General features: G+C 39.0%; 1 protein-coding gene across 2 annotated transcripts in view; it reads left to right on the top strand.

Moving 5' to 3' along the window:
• DMXL2 (Dmx like 2) overlaps positions 1–23,963 on the top strand; it is a 116,290-nt gene that overhangs the window by 28,299 nt on the left and 64,028 nt on the right. For both annotated transcript variants that reach the window (XM_054041058.1, XM_054041059.1), the window contains exons 5-12: positions 1,914–2,079; positions 5,085–5,151; positions 7,313–7,491; positions 9,249–9,432; positions 11,264–11,438; positions 13,462–13,701; positions 21,863–22,140; positions 22,337–23,033. In XM_054041058.1, coding sequence (XP_053897033.1) covers positions 1,914–2,079; positions 5,085–5,151; positions 7,313–7,491; positions 9,249–9,432; positions 11,264–11,438; positions 13,462–13,701; positions 21,863–22,140; positions 22,337–23,033 — 1,986 coding nt within the window. The remainder of the gene's footprint in view (positions 1–1,913; positions 2,080–5,084; positions 5,152–7,312; positions 7,492–9,248; positions 9,433–11,263; positions 11,439–13,461; positions 13,702–21,862; positions 22,141–22,336; positions 23,034–23,963) is intronic.

The raw sequence follows: 23,963 nt of genomic DNA on the forward strand, positions 1-23,963 counted from the left end.
ACTTGAACATTCAATACCTGAGGGTATATAAGGCGCGATGACTCTACCCCCTCAGTTCCTTCCAGCCACCAGAGTGTACCTAGTCAGAAAACAGTCATATAAACACACATAATACAACTACAAATACAACTTCCTTATGTCCTTTTCATGGGGAGTGGATCTTCTCAGTTAGGAGGCTTATTTCTCATTAGCTCTACAAATGAAAGTAGTTTATTTGACAAGCTTCTGACAGATCACCATCATCTTCTCTTGTTACCTTTGCAGGATAACTTAGTCTCTGTTATTTCCATTTGCCAGCTCACTTCTTGCCAGCACCAACATTTGCCTTGGCTGTGCCCCTGACTTTCTTCATTCTGTTCTTACGCTCCTTTCGCTGTTTTCTCGAAGTCTTCTTCTTTTCATACAAGCCATGCCTGGCCAATCTGTGCTTTGGTTCATTCTTCTTTGCATAGTAGGTAATTACCAGGTTCTTGTGGCCAGATATGATTATTTTAAATGGAGCAAATTCCAGTGACTTCTATATAGAAAAAAATTGCAAAGTGGTCATCTGGAAGACTAAATAGGAGACAACAGATGTGAGTACTTCATCCCTTCCAGCTTTCACCAGACATTTTCTATGGTCTGTAATTTAGTAATGTAGTAAGTTTTTAAAAAAATCAAGAGGTGTAGTTTTCTCCTTCACAATTAGGCTCCTTGGTATGGATGTGTACAACCTATTAGAATGGATTGCTGGAATTAATCACTACAGAAAAGAGAGTTTCTTCTTTACCTGTAAAATGGGTTCTGTGAGAGTACCTCTAGTAATTGATATTCCTGACTAGTTATTGCTATTAACCAGTCTCTTAGCATGTTAATTCTTGGACAGCCACTTTCCTGGTGCCTATGTAATCCATGCCCATAAGCAAAGACTTCTTGTGCTGGGATATTTTTTTCCCCTTGCAGTTCTTTGACTGTCAAATGGACAACTCACCTGTGCAGAAAGGACAACTAAGTAATATTTATACTCTATTTCATACTCTAATAGAAACCCATTTTACAGAAAGGCAGAAGTTCCTTTTGAAGTTACAAGTTCTAAAGAGAAGTTTGATCCTGTGACATTCTGGAAAAATCCAAGAACTACTCTTATTTGAGACTAAACTTGTCTGTTTAGTCTCCCTTTTTGTTTTCTTCAACTTGCACATTGAAAAATTTTTAAGAGGGAGATTTGTAAATATCTTGGTTTCTAATACAATGGTGATATTTGTGAAATTCTGCATGTCTTTAATTACACTACCAGAAGTGTAGATGAGAGTTTTTGGCAGAAAAGATTCCTCATAGCCTACAAAATAAATTTTCTAATGGATGGACTGAATAACAAGGCCTTATCACAGACAGTAACAAGACATGTTTTAATTTAAATAGCTCCAAATAGTGGGTTGGCTTACTGATAGAAAGGGAAAAAAGTCTGGGCATTGGAAGAACAAATGTTTATCATCTGCCATGACAAATGTTTAAATAATGTGTACTAAATGTTTGCAAGTTTAAATGTAGTATGAATCAGTAGCTGTGTCTTTTGGAAATATGAAATCAATATAGTTATTCATAAAATTATTGGGGTTTATTTTTAATTCAGATGGTTTAATATCCAAAACAATATCAATTATTTTCATATTACTGTATTCATAATAGCAGGGGGGAAAAGCACTCTTGCTTAAAATAGATGGTAAAATCTAAAAAATTTAATAAAACCAACTGGAGCTGAGTGTGTCATGTCTGAATAATCTACTGTAATCAAAATGGACTTAATAAAGTTGTGTTCCTCGGCTATTTTTAATAACTTGTCAAATATGATACTCTACATAATCTTCCAATATAAATGCATCCAGAGTTCCTCATTCTGTTCTACAACTTTAATTAATATTACTCACTTTCAGGTAACAGGCTCCTGACAGCAACTGACAACTTGCAGTTGTGGGCCCCTCCATGTAGTGACATTCTAGAAGAAGAGGAGGAGGAAGATGATGATGATCCTGACAGTCAGATCAAAGATGATAAAGTTCTCCCTGTTCTAAATGACTGGAAATGTGTCTGGCAGTGCAAGTAAGTGAATCTGTAATCTAAGATGTGTTAACTAGATGTAAAAGACCACATTTTAAATGTGTGCCATTAAAAGTATTTAAATATGTAGAGCGCTGCACAGATATAAAATTTATATCTGCGGATATAAAGCGGATATCCGTGATGTCACAGGGCTCTAGCAACAACAAGCAAGACCAGCAGGGTCATGGCCAGCGACTGGGTCAGGAACTGCAGCAGCAAAAGCAGCAGCATGTCAGGTTGCAGGAGCCAGCGCCCAGCCCAGGCAGCTCTTCCAGCGTGGCTGAACCACCCCCAGCCCTGCCCACTGGAGCGGGCACCAGGCTCACCGGCAGCTGTCCCTGGTCATGCTAGTGTGAGCAAGTGGTTTGCACGCTCCCAGACAGGAGATGCACACCGCTGCATGATTAATAATAATAATGCTGGTTTTGAATATAGTGATGGAATAAGTGAGGAGAGCAAAAAAACCCAAGAATTGAAAGAAGAAAAACGGGAAGGGGAAAAAGAATGGAGTCAAAAGGAAAAAGGTGGGGGGAGGACAAAAACGTAGACATGCACTTAAGCCAAGATATGGTGCATAGGAACCTGGGTAGGATGCTAATATGGTAATTTAAGGTGAAGGGGACTCTAACCAAAAAAGGGCAGGGAACCACAGAGCAATGGAATTTCTTTAGAGTTTACAAAAGAGTTTCAGATATATATTTCAGAAGTATATACAAGTTCAAGTACCCAGAAAAAATATTAAATATTGACCGACTGAATCATTTAATGCAATTAGAGGGGAGAACTATCACCAGAATTTTAGTGTGTTAAAAGAAATACATCATTATAACCTAGTAACTTTTCCTGACTTATATTTTTATGAGGTATAATCAGACAAATATTCTTTCCATGTGGGCCCCACCCTATCAAGGTGTTAACCACCCAATTGAAGAGAGATTTACCTTTAAAGAAATTTTCAACCAGTCGAATTGTATATTTGAATAATATGAAGAATGTTTTTCTTTTAAATAACAAGTAGCTGTACAATATTTCCTCTTCAGCTCCCATTCTAGCAGTACTTTGTGTTGCTTTCCCAGAAGCATTCCAAAGTCTATTAGGAGGGATGTGCATGTCAGCCTGCAGGTCTAATATTCCAATTGCATTTAACAAGGTTCCCTCCATACCCTTAGTTCCTGTCATTCTACTTTTGCCTTTGCTGTCATCTTGACTGTTCATTTAGTGTAATTTACATTTCTGTTTTAATTCTTATTGTATTTGTTACATAGATTTTTAAGGCCAGAAGGGACTATAATGATCACGTAGTCTGACCTGTTGTATAACAAAGACCATAGAATTTCACCCAGTAATTACTGCATCGTGTCCATATCTTATGGTTGAACTAGAATATATTTTTAGAAAGACATCCAATCTTACTTTATAGACTTCAAGTGATAGAGAATTCACCATGTTCTTTGGAAAATTACAGCAGTTAATTACCTCGCTGTGAAAAATTTGCACCTTATTTCCAGTTTGAATTTATCTAACTTCTACTTCCAGCCATTGGGTCTTGTGATGCCTTTTTCTCCTAGATTAGAGTTAGATTGTGATCAAGTCAACTATTAACCTTTTCTTGGGTAAACTAAATAGACTGACCTTATTAAATCATTGTAAGACAGGTTTTCCAGACCTCAAATCATTCTCTTGTGGCACTTTTCTGAACCCCCTCCTCCCCCTCCAATTTCTCAACACCCTTTTTAAATTGTGAACACAAGAGCTGGACTGCTGTATTCCAGTAATGGATCAATGCCATATATAGACATATCCCCTCTGTACGCTTAATCGATATTATACATCCAAAGATTGCATTTAGCTCTCTTAATCACAGTATCCACTGGGTACACATGTAAAGTTGGTTATCCACTATGACCTGTAAATCCTTCTCAGAGTCTCTATCTGCTGGGATACAGCCCACCATCCTGAAAATGTGACTGATGTTCTTTGTTCTTATGTCTGATCTTGCATTCTTGTGTTGTTTGAATGAGCTCAACTCACCAAGCTGTGGATGGAAGGCCCTTCCGTCCTGGATGAGCATTTTATATCACTCAGGCTTGAATAGTCTCTGCTTACTGTTATGGTTCTCTGGCTTTGTCAGAAGATTCAGTGATTTGGTAGTCACTACCCAAGAATTTTTTCAGGGTCACCTGTTATCTGTCCCTAACTTGTGTGATAATAGATGAATGCTGTTCTAGATAGGAGTGTTCATTTATGCACCTCAGTGTGTCTTGGCTCTGAAAGCCAAAAGAAGCCAGATTAAGCATCAGTAACTTGGAATTTTGGGCCATAAAATTGCCATCTGAACTTTCCTGCCATGAGAGATCATTCAAACTATCTTGGACTGAGTGGCTGCTATGTTCTAAATGAAATGAGAACTGATCTGTTAGTCAGTCCCAAGTTAAAAGGTGCTCTGAGGGACTGGTACAGCCAAAACAATATATTCTTCTGTTCTCTACTTGGCAGACAAGGAGATTTTCCAGGTGGGTGATTTATTCTACCCGTTTTAGGACAGCACAATTGATTCTTGAAAAATGTTGTGCTAAGCTCTCTTCTTTCCAGATGGGGGTTCCTTGAAATTAGATGTTTTTGCTTCTTCAGGCATTGCCAAGTGCCTCAAATTTTGTTGAGAGAGTCCCAGACTAACTAGGAGATGCTTTTCTTTTGCACTTGGATCAAGATCTTATGTGCCTTTGCTCTGGCAAAAAAACCCACAAGTTATTTTCTGCCCATTCTCTTTTCTCAATGTTTCAGATATTTTGTGGAAAAAAAATCCTAAACTGCTATAGCTATTTTTAGCTGGATGCAGCACATAACAGCTGAGACACATTGGAATGACTATAAATTATCAACATGCTTCACTTAAATATTACATAATGATATTTGATTAATTGCATATTTGGAGCAATAATATTATAAAAATACATATACAGTAGTCAGTCAAGGTTTAAAGCTGAACTATCTTTCTTCCCTAGGACTGCAGTATCTGTACGTCTGATGGAATGGTCTCCTGATGGTGAATACTTTGCAACAGCTGGAAAGGTAAGGACAAATAATAGCTAGCTAAGTCTTCGGGTGTGGATTCATCACATGCTTGATGATCAATAATATGCAAAAATTATGGACTGTGTGCAATTATGTAGCCATAGTTAAGCAAAACTATAATCCAAATAATTACCAAACAGTTTCAAATGTATAGTGAAGATTGAGTTTCAACTTCCATTCCTACCCTCCATTTCAGTTTTTCATATCTTTCTCAAACTGCTTTTGGGATTAAATTTTCAAGTAACTATGTTTATCTAAAGTCCTGTCACTGGAGTGATATTCTTGAGTTTACATTCTGATAGTTCAGCATTTGTTAGTCATACCACTAATTCCACTAAGGGAAAAGATGAGTTTGAGGAACTATTTTTTTTATTTACTTCAACTCTTAACTCTTCTCCTTAATGGTTACCTTGAGTCACCAGCATGGTGGTTATGTTGCTGTTATAGACCTGTGTGTGTGTGATTTCACTAGGAATGTGCCCACTGTAGTGTCTTGGCTAGGTACTACATCTTAAGATCCTTGTGATTAGAAAGTGACCAAAAGCTAGGCTTTGAAAGTCTTATTCTTTGCATATCTCCATCTGTTGTGCATATAAGTTTATACAGACAAGATTCCCTGACTAGATAATTGCAGCAGATGGTACCAGAAGCCCATTCTCTGCCTCTGTGTCAGAAGAGGCTTCCATTTAGGTTGCAACATATAGCTCTATTGGATGTATAGCTTTAATCATAACTCTTAACATTGCCGCCTGCCAAGCATTTTTGTTAGTCCTGCTTGCAGGATCTGTGGTAAGCATATCTTGTGATCTGTTTGTGGGAATTTTATTTTTTAGCGAGGCTGTGAGAGGTCTGTAATAGATTTTTTTTTAACTTGATTTCCTTCCATTTTCTTCTCCCTACCTCAGTCAGTCCTGCAACTGAGAGAGCTATTCTCCTACCATTGTGTAATTGTATTTACACTGATAATTATTGGGCACATAGGCATCTCTTAACACACACTAATGCAAGTGTATGTCAGTCTAACCTACTGAAAATCTGGGGAAAGGAACCTGAAAAGGGTCAGAAAGGGAGCAAAGGAAGAAATTGGCTTGTAGTTTTATTTCTGATACTATCTGCTTCAGTTATGAAGCAGAGATTCTAAACACCAGTGAGGACAGATTAATGAGGAGAATGAGGTAGAAAGAATTCCTAGGAGAACTTAAGAAAGATTTGGACAAAGAGAGTAAGGTAGCATGGAAGAATATTGTTCTTCCATCTATTCAAAAGGCAAAAAGACTACTGCTAAAATTCTCTCTCATGCTACCCTTAACACATTTCCATGCCTGCCTCTTCATTGGCTTCCAGTTTCTTATCCCTTCCAATTCATCCACCACGTCCTTACCTTAAAGACACTATGCAGACTTATATATGTTTCCCCAGACCAAGCATAAGTGGCTTCCACACTTTTTCCTTCATTCTCTATAATCATCTCTTTACTGCTTTCTTCATGTTTCTTCCGTTGTCATTCATTCATACTATACCTATATTTGGCTGTCTTCTTCTGTTTGTGCTACAACTGCCTTCACTGTCCTCCAAATCCCTTTATAAAATTAACATCTAATAGAAATTCTTTTTCTTTGTTCTCTCTCCCTCTTACCTTAATTGTGTGCCACATTTTATTTTGTCTGTATTTCTTACTAGGAAAGGAGCTCTAAATGTATAGTGCTATGTATGTAGGGTCAGATTCTTAGTCGGTGTAAAATTGGTGAATTACACCAGCTAGATCTTTCCTTCTGCCAGACATTACATCAGTTTCCTGCACACACTCAAATACTTGATCACAAATAAGCTGGCAGTCATTTTTTTGCTCATGCAGTTTCGATATGTGCTGTCCACCATATCGTCATACTGTGTTATATAACGTTTGGTAATTTTAAAACATGAAATTGAATAGCTACTGTAAATTAATTCTCCACACACATTAAAAATATACATTTTTAATAAGTTACCTCTCTGTATTGGTGGTGATGCTATATCAACATTTCAACTTGGTTTTAATTAACTACGTCATTAGATGTACACCACCAACCTAACTTCATCCATACTTTTGGGTTTCCTTTTTGTGACATTTGTACTTGTAGCCCATTCATCCTATGTATGTTTTTGTTTCTTTTCCCAGGATGATTGTCTCTTAAAGGTATGGTATCCAATGACAGGGTGGAAATCATCTCTTCTACCACGAGAGAGTGAAGAAAAGAAAAAAAGCTCAGCACTTGTTCACTTTTCCTTTGTTTATTTGGCACATCCTCGAGCGGTGACAGGATTTTCATGGCGTAACACTAGCAAGTACATGCCCAGGTTAGAAAGTTCCTGTTAGGAATTTTGATCAAAATTTTCAAGCCTGAGTGCTTCAAGTTAGGCTCTTAAATAGGTACATGAATAAAAATAGCTTCATTTTCAGCGGTTTCTCATTCACTTTTTGGTCACATTTCTAAATTAGACCATGTCCATTATTGTACCTACATCTAAATTCAGACACCTTAATTTTAGACATCCAAGTTTAAATTTTGGCCTTTGTCTTCATGATAGTTTAAATATATTTATGTATTATACTTAAGATGTAATGCTTAAGGATGTGCACATATAATTTCAGCTTCTGTTTGTTATGATAGTTATTTAATTCAATCATCTAGTATTTTCCCTACTTCTTTTGGAACTAACACACATTTTCATTGAATTGTAGGGCCCCAATTCTGCAAATACTTATGTACATCTCACCTGTAATTTATTAAAAGGTGACAAGACCTGAGTTCAAGATACTGTGATCTCTCTCTGCACTTTAAACATGTGCGTAGTCCCATTGACTTAATTGGGACTACTTGTATGCTTCAAGGTAAACATGTGTATAAGTATTGGCAGGACTGGGGCATAGGTCACCCTTTAGCAATCCCTTACTACTATTTGAAAAGTATCAACTTTTCTATACATTTCAAATAGTAGCGAACCATGATTGTAGGTTTCCGAATGTTTAGACAACCACTGTCAGTCACAGAATTGCATACAAATATAAGAAGATCTAATAAAGAGCTGAAAAGCTGTCAGGCCAGCTCCTTAGCTGTACCTAATGTGTGTGTGGGGAAGGGAGGGTGTTGCGAAGACGTGCAATATTGACTTCAAGCCACCTTTTGCTCTGCCGGTCCTGGGCCACCTGGGGACCAAAAGGGCACAAAGTAGCCAGAGCTGAAGTCGTGATATACCCTTTATAAAATTATAAGAAACTATGTATAGATTTTAAATGTAGCTCTTAAATTACATTTCAAAATATTTTAGAATGAATTTCTTCACTTACTTTCTAGGACCTGAATTCAGGGCCCTAAATATTAAGTTGACATTGCAGCCAAGAGGGATGGGGAATATAGCTCCTTGGCTTGTTTTAGAGTGGTCACCATTAAAAAGGTTGCTGTTTTTTAATGGTAACAACTGTATGTGTTGGTAATGTCATCAGCTATTACAGAGGGAGCACGGTATTTTGAAGGGTGAAGTTATGCAACCCTTATTACATTGGTGAACATTTACTCAAGCAAGAAGTCCTATTGACATCAGTAGTGCTATAAAATCTGATCTAAACTTTAATACATTGTTAAGTGTAGGAAGCACAAGTATAAATCTTTTCTTCAGGAAATGTTATTACGGCATTGGAAGGAAAATCTGTGTAAATTGCTGTTAATTAACTAACTCCTTTCTAAAGCAGACATGATAGATGTAGTAGTTTAGGATTTCATTTTCACTCCTGTAGTGATGCAGTGTACATGCTCATACTTTACACAACCCAGCAAACCAGATAATTATAACTGTAACTATAAACTTGCTTATAGTAGTGTTCAGTTAATTCATCTGAATTGATGTTACTATCAGATGCACTTTTGTTGGTAATCTACAGTTTGCCATTAGCTAGCATATTTAAATTGTTACCACTATTATAAACATGTTTCAGGTCCAAAAACCTTCCAAGAAGCAGATCATAACTGCCTAACACTTGTATGTTTTTGTATTTTCAGTTGTGTAACTGTACTTCATTTAGTTACATGAGGTAATCCTGACATGTTTATTTTCAGGGGGTCGGTCTGTAACGTGTTACTTACTTCATGCCATGATGGTATCTGTCGGCTGTGGGCAGAGACTTTATTACCAGAGGATAGTCTTCTGGGTGAGCAGATCTGTGAGACTAGCACTTCCAGCAGTAGCAGCAGCCTGTTGCATTCTGGAAGGCAAAAAGACAGAATACAGCATGCTCTAGAGGTACTGTTAAATATGTATGTTACTAATTATTTTTTATTTCAGTAGTTAACATTTTGGGTAGGTAAAATTTTTAAGGGATTTGGAAAACTGAAACCACATGTTGTCTAGCTTCTAGTATACAGTAGATCAGAATGTAACAGTCAGAGTTCTTTCACATACTCCATTTACAACAGATCACTCAAGAAGAAAGAGAAAATAAAACCCTTAAGACTCAGATGAAAAATTGAATGAATCTGCTTCCTCCTCAGCTGAGTGTAGAGTTGTTAGGAGCAGATGATGTTAAATACTGCACAGTAATTGGTGGTTTCATTCTGGTTGGAGAATGACATTCCATACTTGTGAAAACATCCATGGAAACCGAGCATTGAAACATTCTCTTGGACGCATATAAGGAAAATATTATTACCCCTTAATAAGATTAGATAGTAGCATATAATTGAGATGTAGTCTTTAAAAAATATAAAATTTCCTGCTCATTTGGTTTTCATTGCATTGCTTACTAAGAAGACAGTTTCAGTACTGGGGAGATTTTTCGGCTCGATCCAGGTAAAATGTATGCCATCAATACAAACCTTTTCTTTTGGTCTCTAAGTGATTTGGTTTGGTTAATGTCTTTAAAGGGCTATTCTGCTTTGAAAAATGTCTTTGCAAAGATGGCATTGTGGTGTTTCATGTTTGAGTCTCAGTGGTATCTGTATAAAATTTTTAGTTTAGAGGGAATAAACTACCAGTTTTGAAAACTCATCCTGGGCTATGAAAATCATACTGGGCTCTTCCCTTCTGGCATATCACCAGTAACAAATACGTAGCAGGACAAATTATGCCCTCAGTTGAACTTTTAGCAGCCATTGTCTTTAAATTATGGTCTCAGTTATATTTGTGCAACTCCTGAAAGCTGAAGGCTTTTAGAATTAATCAAGACAAGTGTGAAGATTATGTAGAGTAATACAAAAATAATACAAATCCAAAGTGTGTTGCAAAGTATGGACCTCTGGAAGGTCGTTGGCTCAAGGATCCGTTATCACAATGGTTCTCAACCAGGGGTACATGTATCCATAGGGGTACTCAGAGGTCTTCCAAGGGGTACATCAACTCATCCAGAAATTTTGCCTAGTTTTACAATAGGCTGCATAAAAAGCACTAGTGAAGTAAGTACAAACTAAAATTTCATTCAGCCAATAATTGTTTATACTATTCTATATACTAATATTATACTAATTGTTTATACTATTCTATATTTTCAGCAGTTCTCAAACAGTGGGTTTCAACCCCAAAGAGGATTGTGTGTTCATTTTAATGGGGTCACCAGGGCCAGCATTAGACTCGCTGGGGCCCAGGGTAGAAAGCTGAAGCCGCGTGGGGGTGAAGTTCAAGTCCCACTGTGTGGGGCTGAAGCCAAAACCTGAGTTTTTAAGTGAGGTGAAACTTGGGGTACACAAGACAAATCAGACCCCTGAAAGAGGTACAGTAGTCTGCTTTATCAGACTAATAGCTGTGACAACTTTTGGAATGACAGCTGCTTTCATACTAAGACATGCTTACTCTGCTGGTAAACAAAAGTTATTACTGCTCTGTCTCTATACAAATGCTGTCACAAAATAATAGTTTTTTGATTAGAGCAGAGACTTGAAGGCTTTCAAATGTGGCTTTGATTAGAAAAAAAAAAGTGCACAGTTTAACAACCTCAAACAATCTACATGCAGGGTCGTCACATCTTAGGTATTAGGTGACTTTTATGGTTTCAGGATTTGCATAGATATATTCTCATGAATCAACTTCACAATGCACTGTTTTCTTTTAGATTTAAATGTGATTTTTCTCTTTACTTCAGACACTTCACCACTTAAAAAATATGAGAAAAGGACAAAGAAGATCTTCAGTTCTTATTACCCACACAGAATTATTGCCTGATCAACAGGGCTCGCATGAAGTTCAGCGTCATATTTCACATCATGCTAATGCACTCTGTCACTTTCATATAGCAGCAAGCATCAACCCTACCACAGGTGAAAATATTTTTTTTTCCTTTAAATGCCCAATAATAATTTATCCAAAATGGAAATATTAGGGAGATGGTGTTCGCGTAGTGCTCATGGTTTGATCTGCTTTCTTGAGTACTGTCCATATCAAAGATGTCATTTCACTAGTCTTTAATTATCATAGAGTCTTGCAGGACAGACAGCACCTGAATTTCTAATGTAAAAATTAAACAAACACTCTCCCCCATCTTTTTTTTTTTTTACTTAAAGATGAAAAACAAAACCTTTGGGTCATCTTTGTACATAATAAAGAACCAAAAAAAGGCACAAACTCAAGTTTGGTTTGTTCTTGGGTTTGGCGGGGAGGGTCCTTTGCAGAACTCTTAACGTTTTGGGGGCAATAAGTTGCACTTAGAGTATGTTCACACTGACACCGGAGTGTAATTTCCAGCTCAGGTAGATGTACGTTTGCTAGCTGTGATCGAGCTAGCGTGCTAAAAATAGAAGTATAGATACAGCCACATGGGTAGCAGGACAGGCTAGCTGCCCTGTGTACAATCCTGCCTGCAACCCTAGGTATATACTTGGGGTGGCAAACCTGTCCTGCTGCTTGTGCACCTATGGCTACACTGCTATGTTTAGCACCCCTGTTCAATCAGAGCTAGTGCAGTTATGTCTACCCAAGCTGGGAATTTCACCTCCAGCTCCAGTGTAGATGTTCCTTTAGGTACGATAATGATAGGTGCTTTGGGAGAAATGTGCACAAAGGTTTAGGGACATGCCTGGGAGGCACTGTGGCCTGTCGGGTTTGTCTTCAGCAGTGGAATCAAGTGACATTGGTTCTGGTCTTTAGGTCTGATACTTCAATTTACTATAATTTTTGAGCACTTCTGAAGATAGCCACGTCCACTTACAAGCGCAGCCTAACATAGGTACCCATGGAACATGTGCATCCTCAGTGGTGTACATTGAGTGAGAGCGTTCTGTACAAGTCTTTAGCCAGCCACCACTCCCTCCTTCCATCTGGTGATACGTCTTATCCTATTTAAAAATTTGTTAAATAGGAGTCTCTTTAACTACACACAATTTTAAAAATAAAGCATTAACAAAACACCATGAAATTCCCAAAACAAGCTTTTTTTTAATTAAAGACGTTGTTAACTAATAGCAGTGTAGTCACTTACCATATTTACAAAACCCTAGCACTTAAAGGATATAAATAGTTAAGGCCATAAATTATACACTGTCCACATAATAAACAAATAGATTGTTCTTGTCAAGTATAAAGAAATGCATATTTGATCTCAACCACAACAACCTTAACTCTGACCCAAAATACATTATATTCTTACACCCATAATATCAAATTATAAATACAAAACAAAAGCATTTTGAAAAAGAAATTATAAAAGTTTATATTTATACATTAATGTAGCACATTGAGTCCCAAATGCAAGTCAGCAAAAACATGTATAATTTTACCAATTAATATTATACACTTTTTTATTAAACTACACATACAGCATTATTCTATTAAGTTCAGAGAGCACATAAATATGATACTGAAAAATTGTCAGTTGATAAATATAGTAACTGAATATTTTCCATTTGACAGTATCCCTAAAAGAAACATGTAGGTATGAAAACAAGATAACAAAAATACATTTTAAGAATAACTTATCAGAGTTAGATGTTATGATTAATATTTGGTAAGAACGTTTGTGGGCAGCATAAGCTTTATTACACTTGCCTTTAAATGGTTTGGTTTTGTGAATAATTTTATACATAACTCTAATGTTTTTCATGTAGAGAACCTTAACTTTTGTTATTGCAACTAGTTTTTGTTTATGGAACAAAGCTAATTTTCTTTCTTCATCTTATAACAACCTATTTCCATTAGTATCTGTAAATTATCCACTGTCTTGTGTGCATAACTTGTTTTAGCTTACAGGTATACATTTATGAAGTTATGTATTTTAGATAGCTAATTTACAATTACTTATGTTGTGGTTTTGGTGGGGATTTTTTTAATTAAATTTTATTTCCACAGATATTCCATCAGTGTTAGCTGGGACAGCTTTTAATGTAGACGAAGGAAATGGAGGCTTTGTGGTTCATTGGCTGAATAATAAAGAATTTAATTTTACATCCTCAATTGAAGTATTTCTGCAGCATCTAAGAAAACTTGCTGAACAACAACCAGAACAAGATGATGCTGATGCTGATGGTGAAGAGGAGGAGGAGAAAATGGAGGAGAAAGAGAGAGGCTTACATATGAAACTAGATCATGGTTGGTAATCCGGGTTATTATTTTATAATGTCTACATTAGAATTACTCTGGCAAACATAGTACATATATGATGTCACACATCACAAATATAGGCATTTATAGTTTAGGTTTCATGTGCTGTAGGCTGCAACCACTAGTGGGCACAATAATCTCTTGCATGAAAGGTTTAACAGTCTTTCTTTTGGAAGGTTGTGAAGACTCTCTCCATTTTTTATAGATTATAATGAAAACCTAGGTTTTATATTAAGTGGTTTATACTGAACATTATTGTATGTCTGTTTGCATATCAGTGGTTGATTATTCTCTTACATTTAGAGTCTCATTGAGATAATTATATATTTAACTTCAAGTATGCTTTTCTGTTAAAATGTCTGCTTGATATTAATGTATAATTATCTCTTTCCTTAGCCTAGAGAGAGTGGCATTTGCACACAGTAATAAAATGTTGCTAATTTTGGGTCATTCCTTTTACTATATGCAAAAGAGAAGATAAGTACAAATTATAGCCAAATGTGGCAGGCAAGCACAAATGGAAGGAAGTTGGTAGTGGTAACCAAGATATGAACTGGACTGCTTCACATCAGGTCATTGACTTGTGGCAGGCAAGCACAGATGGAAGGAAGTTAGTAGTGGTATCCAAAATCTGAACTGGACTGCTTCACATTGGGCCATTAGGGCCATCCCATCTAGTTTCTCAGAATCTCAGCTTTCATAAATAAAATACTAAGGCTATCCCCCATATAGTTCTGAAGACAATCTTGAAAATGTGAAGTGCAGTAATGTCTACCTGAGTGTGCAGATGCGCACAACCTGTAAGAGTATCTCTGGGAGGTGTGACCTGACCCATGTTAACACCACTGGCGTTAACTCCGATGCCCAGTGGTATTTCATATGTTAATATCGTTCATTGTTCCACCACTAATGTAATGGCACAAGATATGTGGAATGATTTTTGATAAATGGATACCCAGACTACTTAAGGGACAATTATACAAAGCCATGGCAAGATGGATCAGAGAGGTGGGCAACCAAAGAGAGGCACTTGAGAAAACTTGAAGCCATGGAAATGAGATGTTTGAGGGCAGTGAGGGGGTGGTGTTGCTGGACCAATGCAGAATGATGTTATCAGAAGTGAGACGAAAGTTTGTGGTATCAGAGAGAAGCTGCAAGACAGGAAGCTGGGATAGTTTAGACGTGTGAAGGATGAATGAAGGGAATTCTGTACAGGAGGCACTTGAGATTTAAGTTTGTGGTCAGAGAAGGACAGCCAAGAAAATAGTGGATAGATTGTGTACAGCATGAGGGAGTGGATATGGAGTGAGCGTTGGACTAGCAAGCAAGCAAAAGACTGATCTAGTGACCTAACCCCAATTAGCTGGGAAAAGGGGAAGAAGAAGAAGGTTTCACCACTGTCCGAGAGGAGACTGAATTATGAATTTCTGCCTAATGTTCTGAAAGTAACATTTCATTTTGCTGCCATGTATGGATGATGCTTGAGAACACCACCACTTCTTCCCCTCATGGAGCTAAAAGGCCAGCTAGGAAAGGAACGAAGGCCAGCTAGGAAAGGAACGAAGCCCAGCGGTTCATCTGAGCCCCACCAAGGGGGAGAGTCATCAACTTACCATTCCAGAGCGCCCCCTTGTTACCTTGGACGGCATTTCAGCAACTCTCTCGCCATCCTCTTCAAGACTTCAGTGGTCGGGTACCAGGGTGACTGGGCTCTCCAGCCACGCCACACTATAGTTACACCCCTTTGGGGGGTTCAGTGTCCAAAACAAATAGTGTCCAACAAAATAATGGCAATCAGCACAACGTCTTATACCCCTACTAGACTCCTCTTCCACAACAGTAGTGGCTCACAGGGCTTTTCCTGGAGTCCCTCAGCAAAATTAAAACAAACAACAAAATGAAATGAAAATACAATCTAAGCAATTTCTGCCCTTCCCAGTTAAGCTTTTAGTCAGTTTTCAGCCATGTCTATATGTATAGCAGCGTAGCTGTACTGATACATCTGCGCAGCTGCAGTGCGTGTGGTGTAGACACTCTATGCTAAAGGCAGAATGAACTCTGTGAGTGGCAAAAGCTACATCGGCGGGAGAAGGTCTCCTGTCAACATAGCGCTATGCACACAAGTGCTTATGCCAGCATAATTTATGTCACTCAGGGGTGGTTTATTCCCACCCCTGAGTGACAAAAATTATGCTGGCATAAGCCATAGTGTAGACATAGCCTTAGGGTCTCCCCAGTTCTCTGTCCTTCTGCAAAACACCAACCAACAGGGCTCCCTCCCAGGCATCTTGCCCCTTTTTTAAGGCCGACCACAGGAGCTAACTCTGCTCCTTAGCTTATCTCACAGTTCTTCATCTGCCTGGTTTTGTCAGGCCCTTCCTGCAGAGAAGTGACTCCAAACCACATCTCTCCTAAAGTCTCCCTTCCACCCAAATTGCACTGAACTCCTTCCTTTTAATTGCTTCCTGAGCCTGGCACAGCTGTTAGTGTAACAAGGTGGGGCTAATAAGCTCTCAGGCTTCAGTTAACACCTTTTTGGCTAGTTTGGGGTTGATACACCCCATCACATGAAGCCAATTCTGTCAGACCCAGCAGTGCATGCAAGCCACACATCCCATTCAGACCAACCCACTCAAAGCTGCGAGGGTCAGTTGACTTCTTGGCTCTTCCATTTGCTGGAGGCCATATGCAGGCTCAGATAGACATCACTACATCAGTTATATACAGTTCACTTTTCCAGCTATTCTTTGCAACAATGAAGGCTTGAAACATTAAAAAATAAATAAATAAATAAACCCTGCAATTCTGATGGCATCACATGACTCAGCTACCTGGGACCCTATGCAGATGACCTGGGTTTTAATATGGCCCTGTCTCTGTATACATTTTTGAACCTCACTGAGGGGAAGCCAAGCCTGAGGAGCCCAGCAGAGAAGGCATAGCCATATTTTGAGTATCTGCACAATCTACTGTGAGAAGTATCTCATGTGGGCAGTATTTAGGCGAGTGCCTGTTCCTTTTTTCCAGTTCAAGTCCTGAACCATTTCAAGCACACGGCATTGTTTTCCCCAAGATAATGAAAGCCCTTACACTCAGGTTATGTACAGTTGAGGTTTTGCATAATATCTGGAGTATGGGGTTGAGATTAGGCACCACCCTTTAGACACCAATGGCCACTGTCAAACCAGCAGATTTTCTAGTGGAAAAAAATCTATCGGTTTTTTTTAATGCCGCTCAGAGTAGCATTAAATTGGGCTCTTTTGCCCCCCACTCTCACTCGGGAACTGTCTGGTGCCCTGTCTTTAGGGTAGGCACAATCTGATTTTGCCTTTTTTATATAATTTCAATGGATAATATCAATGTTTATTTTAAGGTATTTTTTTAGATTTTTATGAATTTACATTTTCACGGTTGTGGGAAAGTGTGTGTGTGTGTGTGTGTGTGTGCGCCTGAAAATTATTTCATGACAGTAGATGTTCAACACACAACAAAATACCAATAACACTATCTGGGACTGACATAGAAAAAGTCTGATATTTCACATATCCTGGCAGCACTGCAAGTATAACAGGTAGAACAGACAAAGACATTAAAGCCAGATGTGCCTTTATAACTCTAAAACCAGTCTGGAAACAGAAATCTTGCCCTCCAAACTAAACTTCAGATATTTAATACCATTATAAACTCAATCTTACTATGTGGCACTGAAACTAGGAGATTTGACCTTGCTATCTAAACTTCAGATTTTCACAAACACCTGTCTTAGACAAGTCCTCATTATCAGATGGCCAATAAAAATCACAAATGAAGAACTCTGAGGGAGGACGAAACAAATTGACAGGATAGGAAATTATGGAGTGAAAATGGAGATGTCCAGGGCATACATGGAGGAAAGACCTGAATAATATAATAAGAGAGGCATTGGATTGCAACCCCCAGGGCAAGAGGCAACAAGGTAGATCAAGGATCACATGGAAAGACACAATAGAAGCAGAATTGAAAGCTATTAAAATGATATGGGAAGAAGCTACAGGCATGTCTACACTACGATATTAGGTCAATTTTATAGAAGTCGAACTTCAGTAACCAATTTTATACAGTTGATTGTGTGTGTCGCCACTAAGTGCATTATGTCGGCGGAGCGTGTCCTCAATACTGTGGCTTGCATTGACTCATGGAGTGGTGCATTGTGGGTAGCTATGCCACAGTCCCCGCTGCCTATTGGAATTCTGGGTTAAGCTCCCAATGCCTGATGGGGCAAAAACATTGTCGCGGGTGGTTTTGGGTATATGTCGTCAGTCTCCTCCCTTCTTGAAAGCAATGGCAAACAATCATTTTGCGCCTTTTTTTCCTGCGTTATCCATGCAGACATCATAGCACAGCAAGCATGGAGCCCGCTCAGCTGCACACTGCTTTCGTGAGCATTGTAAACACCTCACACATTATCCTGCAGTATGTGCAGAGCCTAGCTAGGAATCGCCAGTATGAGAAAGATTGTGAGAAGGAGATGGACACAGACTTCCTGAAAGCACGGGATGTGGCATTTGGGATATCAGGGCAGCATTGGGGCATGTTGATACAGTGGAACGCCAATTCTGGGCCTGGCAAACAAGCACAGACTGGTGGGACCACATAGTGTTGCAGGTATGGCATGATTCCCAGGGACTGTGAAACTTTCGCATGCATAAGGCCACTTTCATGGAACTTTGTGAGTTGCTTTCCCCCTCCTTGAAGTGCAGGAATACCAAGATGACACGTGCCCTGACAGTTGAGAAGCGAGTGGCGATAGCCCTGTGGAAGCTTGCAATGCCTGATTGTTACCGATCAGTTGGTAATCAATTCGGAGTGGGCAAATCTGCCGTGGGGGCTGCTATGATCCAAGTAGCCAGGGCAAGCAATACCCTTCTGCTAAGAAGGGTCGTGACTCTGGGAAATGTGCAGGTCATAGTGGATGGCTTTGCTGCAATGGGGTTCTCTAACTGTGGTGGGGATGATAGACTGAACGTATATCCCTATCTTGGCACTGGACCACCTTGCCAAAGAGTACATAAACTGCAAAGGGTACTTCTCAATTGTGTTGCAAGCACTGGTGGATCACAAGGACCGTTTCACCTACATCAACATGGGAAGGTTGGGAAAGGTGCAAGACACTCGCATCTTTCGGAGCTCCGGGCTGTTTGGAAAGCTGCAAGAAGGAACTTTCTTCCCTGACCAGAAAATTACCGTTGGGTATGTTGAAATGCCAATAGTTATCCGTGGGGACCCAGCCTACCCCTTGCTCCCATGGCTCATGAAGCCATACACAGGCAGCCTGGACAGCAGTAAGGAGCAGTTCAACTATAGGCTGAGCAAGTGCAGAATGGTGGTAGAATGTGCCTTTGGATGTTTAAAGGGGCGCTGTCGCAGTTTGCTGAGGTTAGACCACAACGAAAGCAATATTCCCATTGTTATTGCTACTTGCTGTGTGCTCCATAATATCTGTGAGAGTAAGGGGGAGACATTTATGGTGGGGTGGGAGGTTGAGGCAGGTCTCCTGGCGGCCAATTTTGAACAGCCAGACACCAGGGAAATTAGAAGAGCACACCGAGGCATACTGCTTATCAGAGAGGCTTTGAAAAACAGTTTCATGACTGACCAGGCTACGGTGTGACAGTTGTATGTGTTATTCCTTGATGCAAAGCCACCCTCCTTGGTGAATGTACTTCCCTGTAAGCCAATCCTCCTCCCCCCTTCGACCACAGCTGGCACAGGAAATAAAGTCCCTATTGTTCTGAATCCATTCATTCTTTATTTATTAAAAAATACTTGAGAACACTGACAACACTGACTAGTAAAAGGAAGCCCGGGTGTACAAAGGGTTTGATAACGGGTGGGGTGGGGGAGGAGAGAAGGACAAGACCACATTACTTATTGTAGCCACACCACAAATCAAAGCTGTTTGAATGACAGCCTTCTGTTGCTTGGGCCATCTCCTAGAGTTGAGTGGCAGGGTGCCCAGAGTCTCCACCTCCCCGCGTTCTTGGGCGTCTGGGTGAGGAGGCCAGGTGGTTACACAGTGGCTGCAGCAGTGGTCTGTACTCTAGTTGCCTTTCTTGCAGCTCCACCAGATGCCTCATCATGTCCGTTTGCTCTCCCATTAGCCTCAGCATCTCCTCCTGCGTGTTGTGATCACGCCCACTGTATGCTTTCCTGGCCTCTGCCACCGAATGCCTCCATGCATTCAGCTGTCCCCTATCAGTGCGGGAGGATGCGTGAGCTCTGAAAACATGTCATCACAAGTGTGGGTTTTTTTCACCTTCTAATCTGCGATAACCTCAGGGAGTTGATGCGAGGAGCATAGAAGCATTTTTAGCTGCAGGGGGAAAAAAAAGGAGAGTAGACTTTTAAGAAGATACATTTCTGAGAACAAAAGGGAGACTCTTTCACAGTGAATCAAGCAATTCACAGCAGACAACACGTGTTTTAGGTACAAGGTTGCATTTTGCCTTTTATATTGAGCGCCTACTGGTATGGTGACACATTATACATGGCTGGTCAACAGAATTTGGTTTACCGGCATCCCTGGTGTAGCCTCTATGCACCATGCCCTGTGCGATTTTAGCAAATATATCAGCATTTCTTCTGCTGGATTGGAGTTCTGCATGCACAGATTCTTCTCCCTATTCTGCAGTCAGATCCAGTGTGTCCTATTCGCTCCATGCTGGAGCTCGTTTGTGATTCTGGGACTGCATGGTCACCTGTTCTGCTGAGCTCGCCACATTGACCAAACAGGAAATGAAATTCAAAAGTTCCCGGTGCTTTTCCTGCGTACCTGGCTAGTGCATCAGAGTTGAAAGTGCTGTCCAGAGTGGTCACATTGGAGCTCCGTCGAATTGCACAGCGCTGCATCTACACTACCTCAAATTAGATCCAGGAAGGTCGATTTTAGCGCTTCTCCCCTCATCGGGGAGAAGTATAGCGGTCGATTTTAAGGGCCCTTTAGGTCGGCGGAACGGGGTTGGTTTTGTAGACGCATTCATTATAAAATTGACCTAACGCGGCTCGTTTCGACCTAACCTCGTAGTGTAGTCCAGGCCTAAGACTGCAGCAGGAGACCAGCAAAAGGTGGAAGGCTGTGGTGAAGACCTTATGTTCCACATGGAATAGAGGCATGAGAAAGAGGTTGAGATTCAAAAAATTAAAGCTACCTAAATGGTGTCACTCTTCCAGGTCTGTTAATGCTAGTGTTACAACATGTTTTATGCACATTAAGGTTGGACTCTCATAAGTTCTCAAACAGCACTTTTCTTACTTTGCCTATCGAAATTTCTGTTAGTTTCAATAGAAATATTTTTTTCATTGGTTTGGGGTGGGGAGAGAATGGTAAAATTGAGATTTCCTGACATTTACCAATTAAAGTCTTTAGACTTCTATACTTTTTATCACTATTCTAAATGAATAAAGGCTGCATTGTGCGTCTATGCTGTAGTTAACTTAGATACATAATAAGAAAGTGTATTTTATCAGATGCACTGTGAATTAAGGAAGGAGCCATCATTAGTTTGGTCAGCACCTTTAATTTAGTTGTCTGGTGCTACTTCCATTTATTTAAAAATTCAAAAAACAGTATCTTTTTTTTTAGTTGCACAAGCTAAAGGGGAAAAATCACCTGGCAAACTCTAAAAACCAAAAATCTTTGTTTCAAAAACCAAGTAAGGTTAATTCATGACAGCAGCCTGACCTATCACGTCATTTATAAAACCCAGGTCCTTACACGCAAGGAAATAAGTAGTTAAGGGCATCACAATTCTTACTGTATGCACACAATTCCTTTTCCCTATCAACGGTAAAATACTGCACATTTCATCACAATCATCTTATCTGAAAGGGTCACATTAATTTGGGACCTCTCTGTGTGTGGGTTTTGTAGATGATGATTTTTCATTAGTGCCTAGGAAACTCAGTCATAAACCATTACCCTGTTGTGCTAGGCATTGTACAAGCAAAGAACAAAAAGACAGTTTCTACCCCCAAAAGGCTTGCAGTGTGATAAACATTGTTATTTAGCACCTTAATTGATATTTTTTAATAAAGTTTTGTGTGTTGTTTATAAATTATGGCAAGGAAATTTCTACTGTAGTATAAGACAGTTTGTGTTTATCTGTTTCAGAATTATCTATAGATAGAGAATCTGAGACAGGAACAGGTACAGGCTCTTCAGAACATGAAGATGGAGACAGAGAGGGGAGCCCCAAAACATCTCCATCAGCCAGCCCATGTATGCCACTTCCTACAGTTTTGTTAGATCGGAAAATTGAAATGCTTCTTACTGAATGGAACAGGAATCCAGACATGCTTTTTACTATCCACCCCATTGATGGTACTTTTTTAGTATGGCATGTGAAATATTTGGATGAGTACAATCCAGGAATCTTTAGACAAGTTCAGGTACAGTACTGGAAAACTTAATTATTTCTTATTTTAACAGATATTCACAGTACACTTGTTATTGAAACATATGTAAATATTAATTTAATCTTAAAACAAATGTAACTTAAAACAGCAAAAACATATTAACGTTTATGGTGGGCTTGTGTTTAAAATGTTATATTTTAACTAAACTTTTCATTATTTTTTTCCCTAGGTTTCATTTTCTTCTCGGATTCCTGTTGCATTTCCATCAGGAGATGCCAGCTCCCTTAGTAAAAACATCATGATGTATGCTTGCACTACCTCTACAAAAGATGTCAGTAGCGCTGTGCATCAGAAGACAACTAACATTCCAGATAGCACTCTAGGAATTAATGGACCAAGCTCTTCCCTGGGTAGCCCAAATGTGAATATAATGGCTCCTATCGTAATGATGGTTTCCAAACATATAGATGGATCCCTAAACCAGTGGGCAGTTACTTTTGCTGATAAATCTGCTTTTACCACTGTGCTTACTGTATCACATAAATTTAGGTACTGTGGTCACCGATTTCATCTCAATGACCTGGCTTGCCATTCTGTTTTACCTTTGTTATTAACATCTTCTCATCATAATGCTCTGTTAACTCCCGAATCTGATCATCCATGGGACTCTGATAGATTAAGCAAAATAATGGATCCTGTTAAACATTTAAAAGGTTCTTCTAGGCAACATCTTAGAAATGCAGCAACTTGTACATTCCATGACCCAAATGCAATCTACAGTGAGCTGATTCTGTGGCGTGTAGACCCCATTGGACCTTTGTCATACACTGGAGGAGTATCTGAATTGGCTAGAATTAACTCGCTTCACACTTCTGCCTTCTCTAACGTGGCCTGGCTTCCAACTCTTATTCCCAGCTATTGTCTCGGTGAGTGTGTTGTACTTTTTTTTACATACAATGAAATGTAATCTGTTTGAACCAAATATTTATAATTTATTTTAGTAGTGTATACTAATTATTTCATTATTTTAGGCATTATCTGTTTCATTATACATTATATAATTTCATTATCCTTCCTTGTTTTTTTCAAGAAACTCCCATTGCTTTGAACACATCATTAAATTAAAAAAAATTTTTGGTTAATTGTTTGACTTGTATTATCGAAGCATATCTTGTACTAAAATAGGAAACTTAAAATGTTGTATAGATAGTAACACATTGTTAGAACAGTTGATGTAATATCTCCCACTGTCCTTTGGAAAAAGGTTATCTTTATTGTGAACTAACTCAAAACTTCGGGCTTTGAGTGGAATGAATTCATGAAAGAGATGAGACCTGATCTGTCCAGCTTCTGTGAGCTTCCTTCAAAGTGCTGACTTCAACTAACCTATTAGGGAAGGAAAATAATGCTAACTTTTTTTGATTTAAGAACATAATTGCAAAATTGATTTACTATATACTCCAGCAATCAATTTGTTTTAAATCATCACTTTTATAATTTATAGGTATGGATAAGATTTTTGTCATGGTAAAATTATGCATAATTCATGGCACAGCCAAGGTAAAATATAGATAATTTCACAATGTGGTCACAGCAACAAAAAATTGTCAGCTACCACGCATTAACAGCTTGTTTTTTTGCTTTGATCTAGTCGCATTTCAAAGAGAACTAGATCAAAGCAAAATAACAAACTGTTAACATGCACAAGGCCCTCACAAAGGATTTGTTGGATTTGATCAGCTGCTGTTCATTAACAGTTCATTAGTTTGCTTAGATATAGCCCTCTGACATGGGACTAGATCAAAGCGAACTAACAAACTATGAATGTGCGGTGGCAGGGTCCATATAAATGGCAA

The sequence above is a fragment of the Malaclemys terrapin genome, chromosome 10 (genome assembly GCF_027887155.1).
Source record: "Malaclemys terrapin pileata isolate rMalTer1 chromosome 10, rMalTer1.hap1, whole genome shotgun sequence".
NCBI classification, from domain to species: Eukaryota; Metazoa; Chordata; order Testudines; family Emydidae; genus Malaclemys; species Malaclemys terrapin.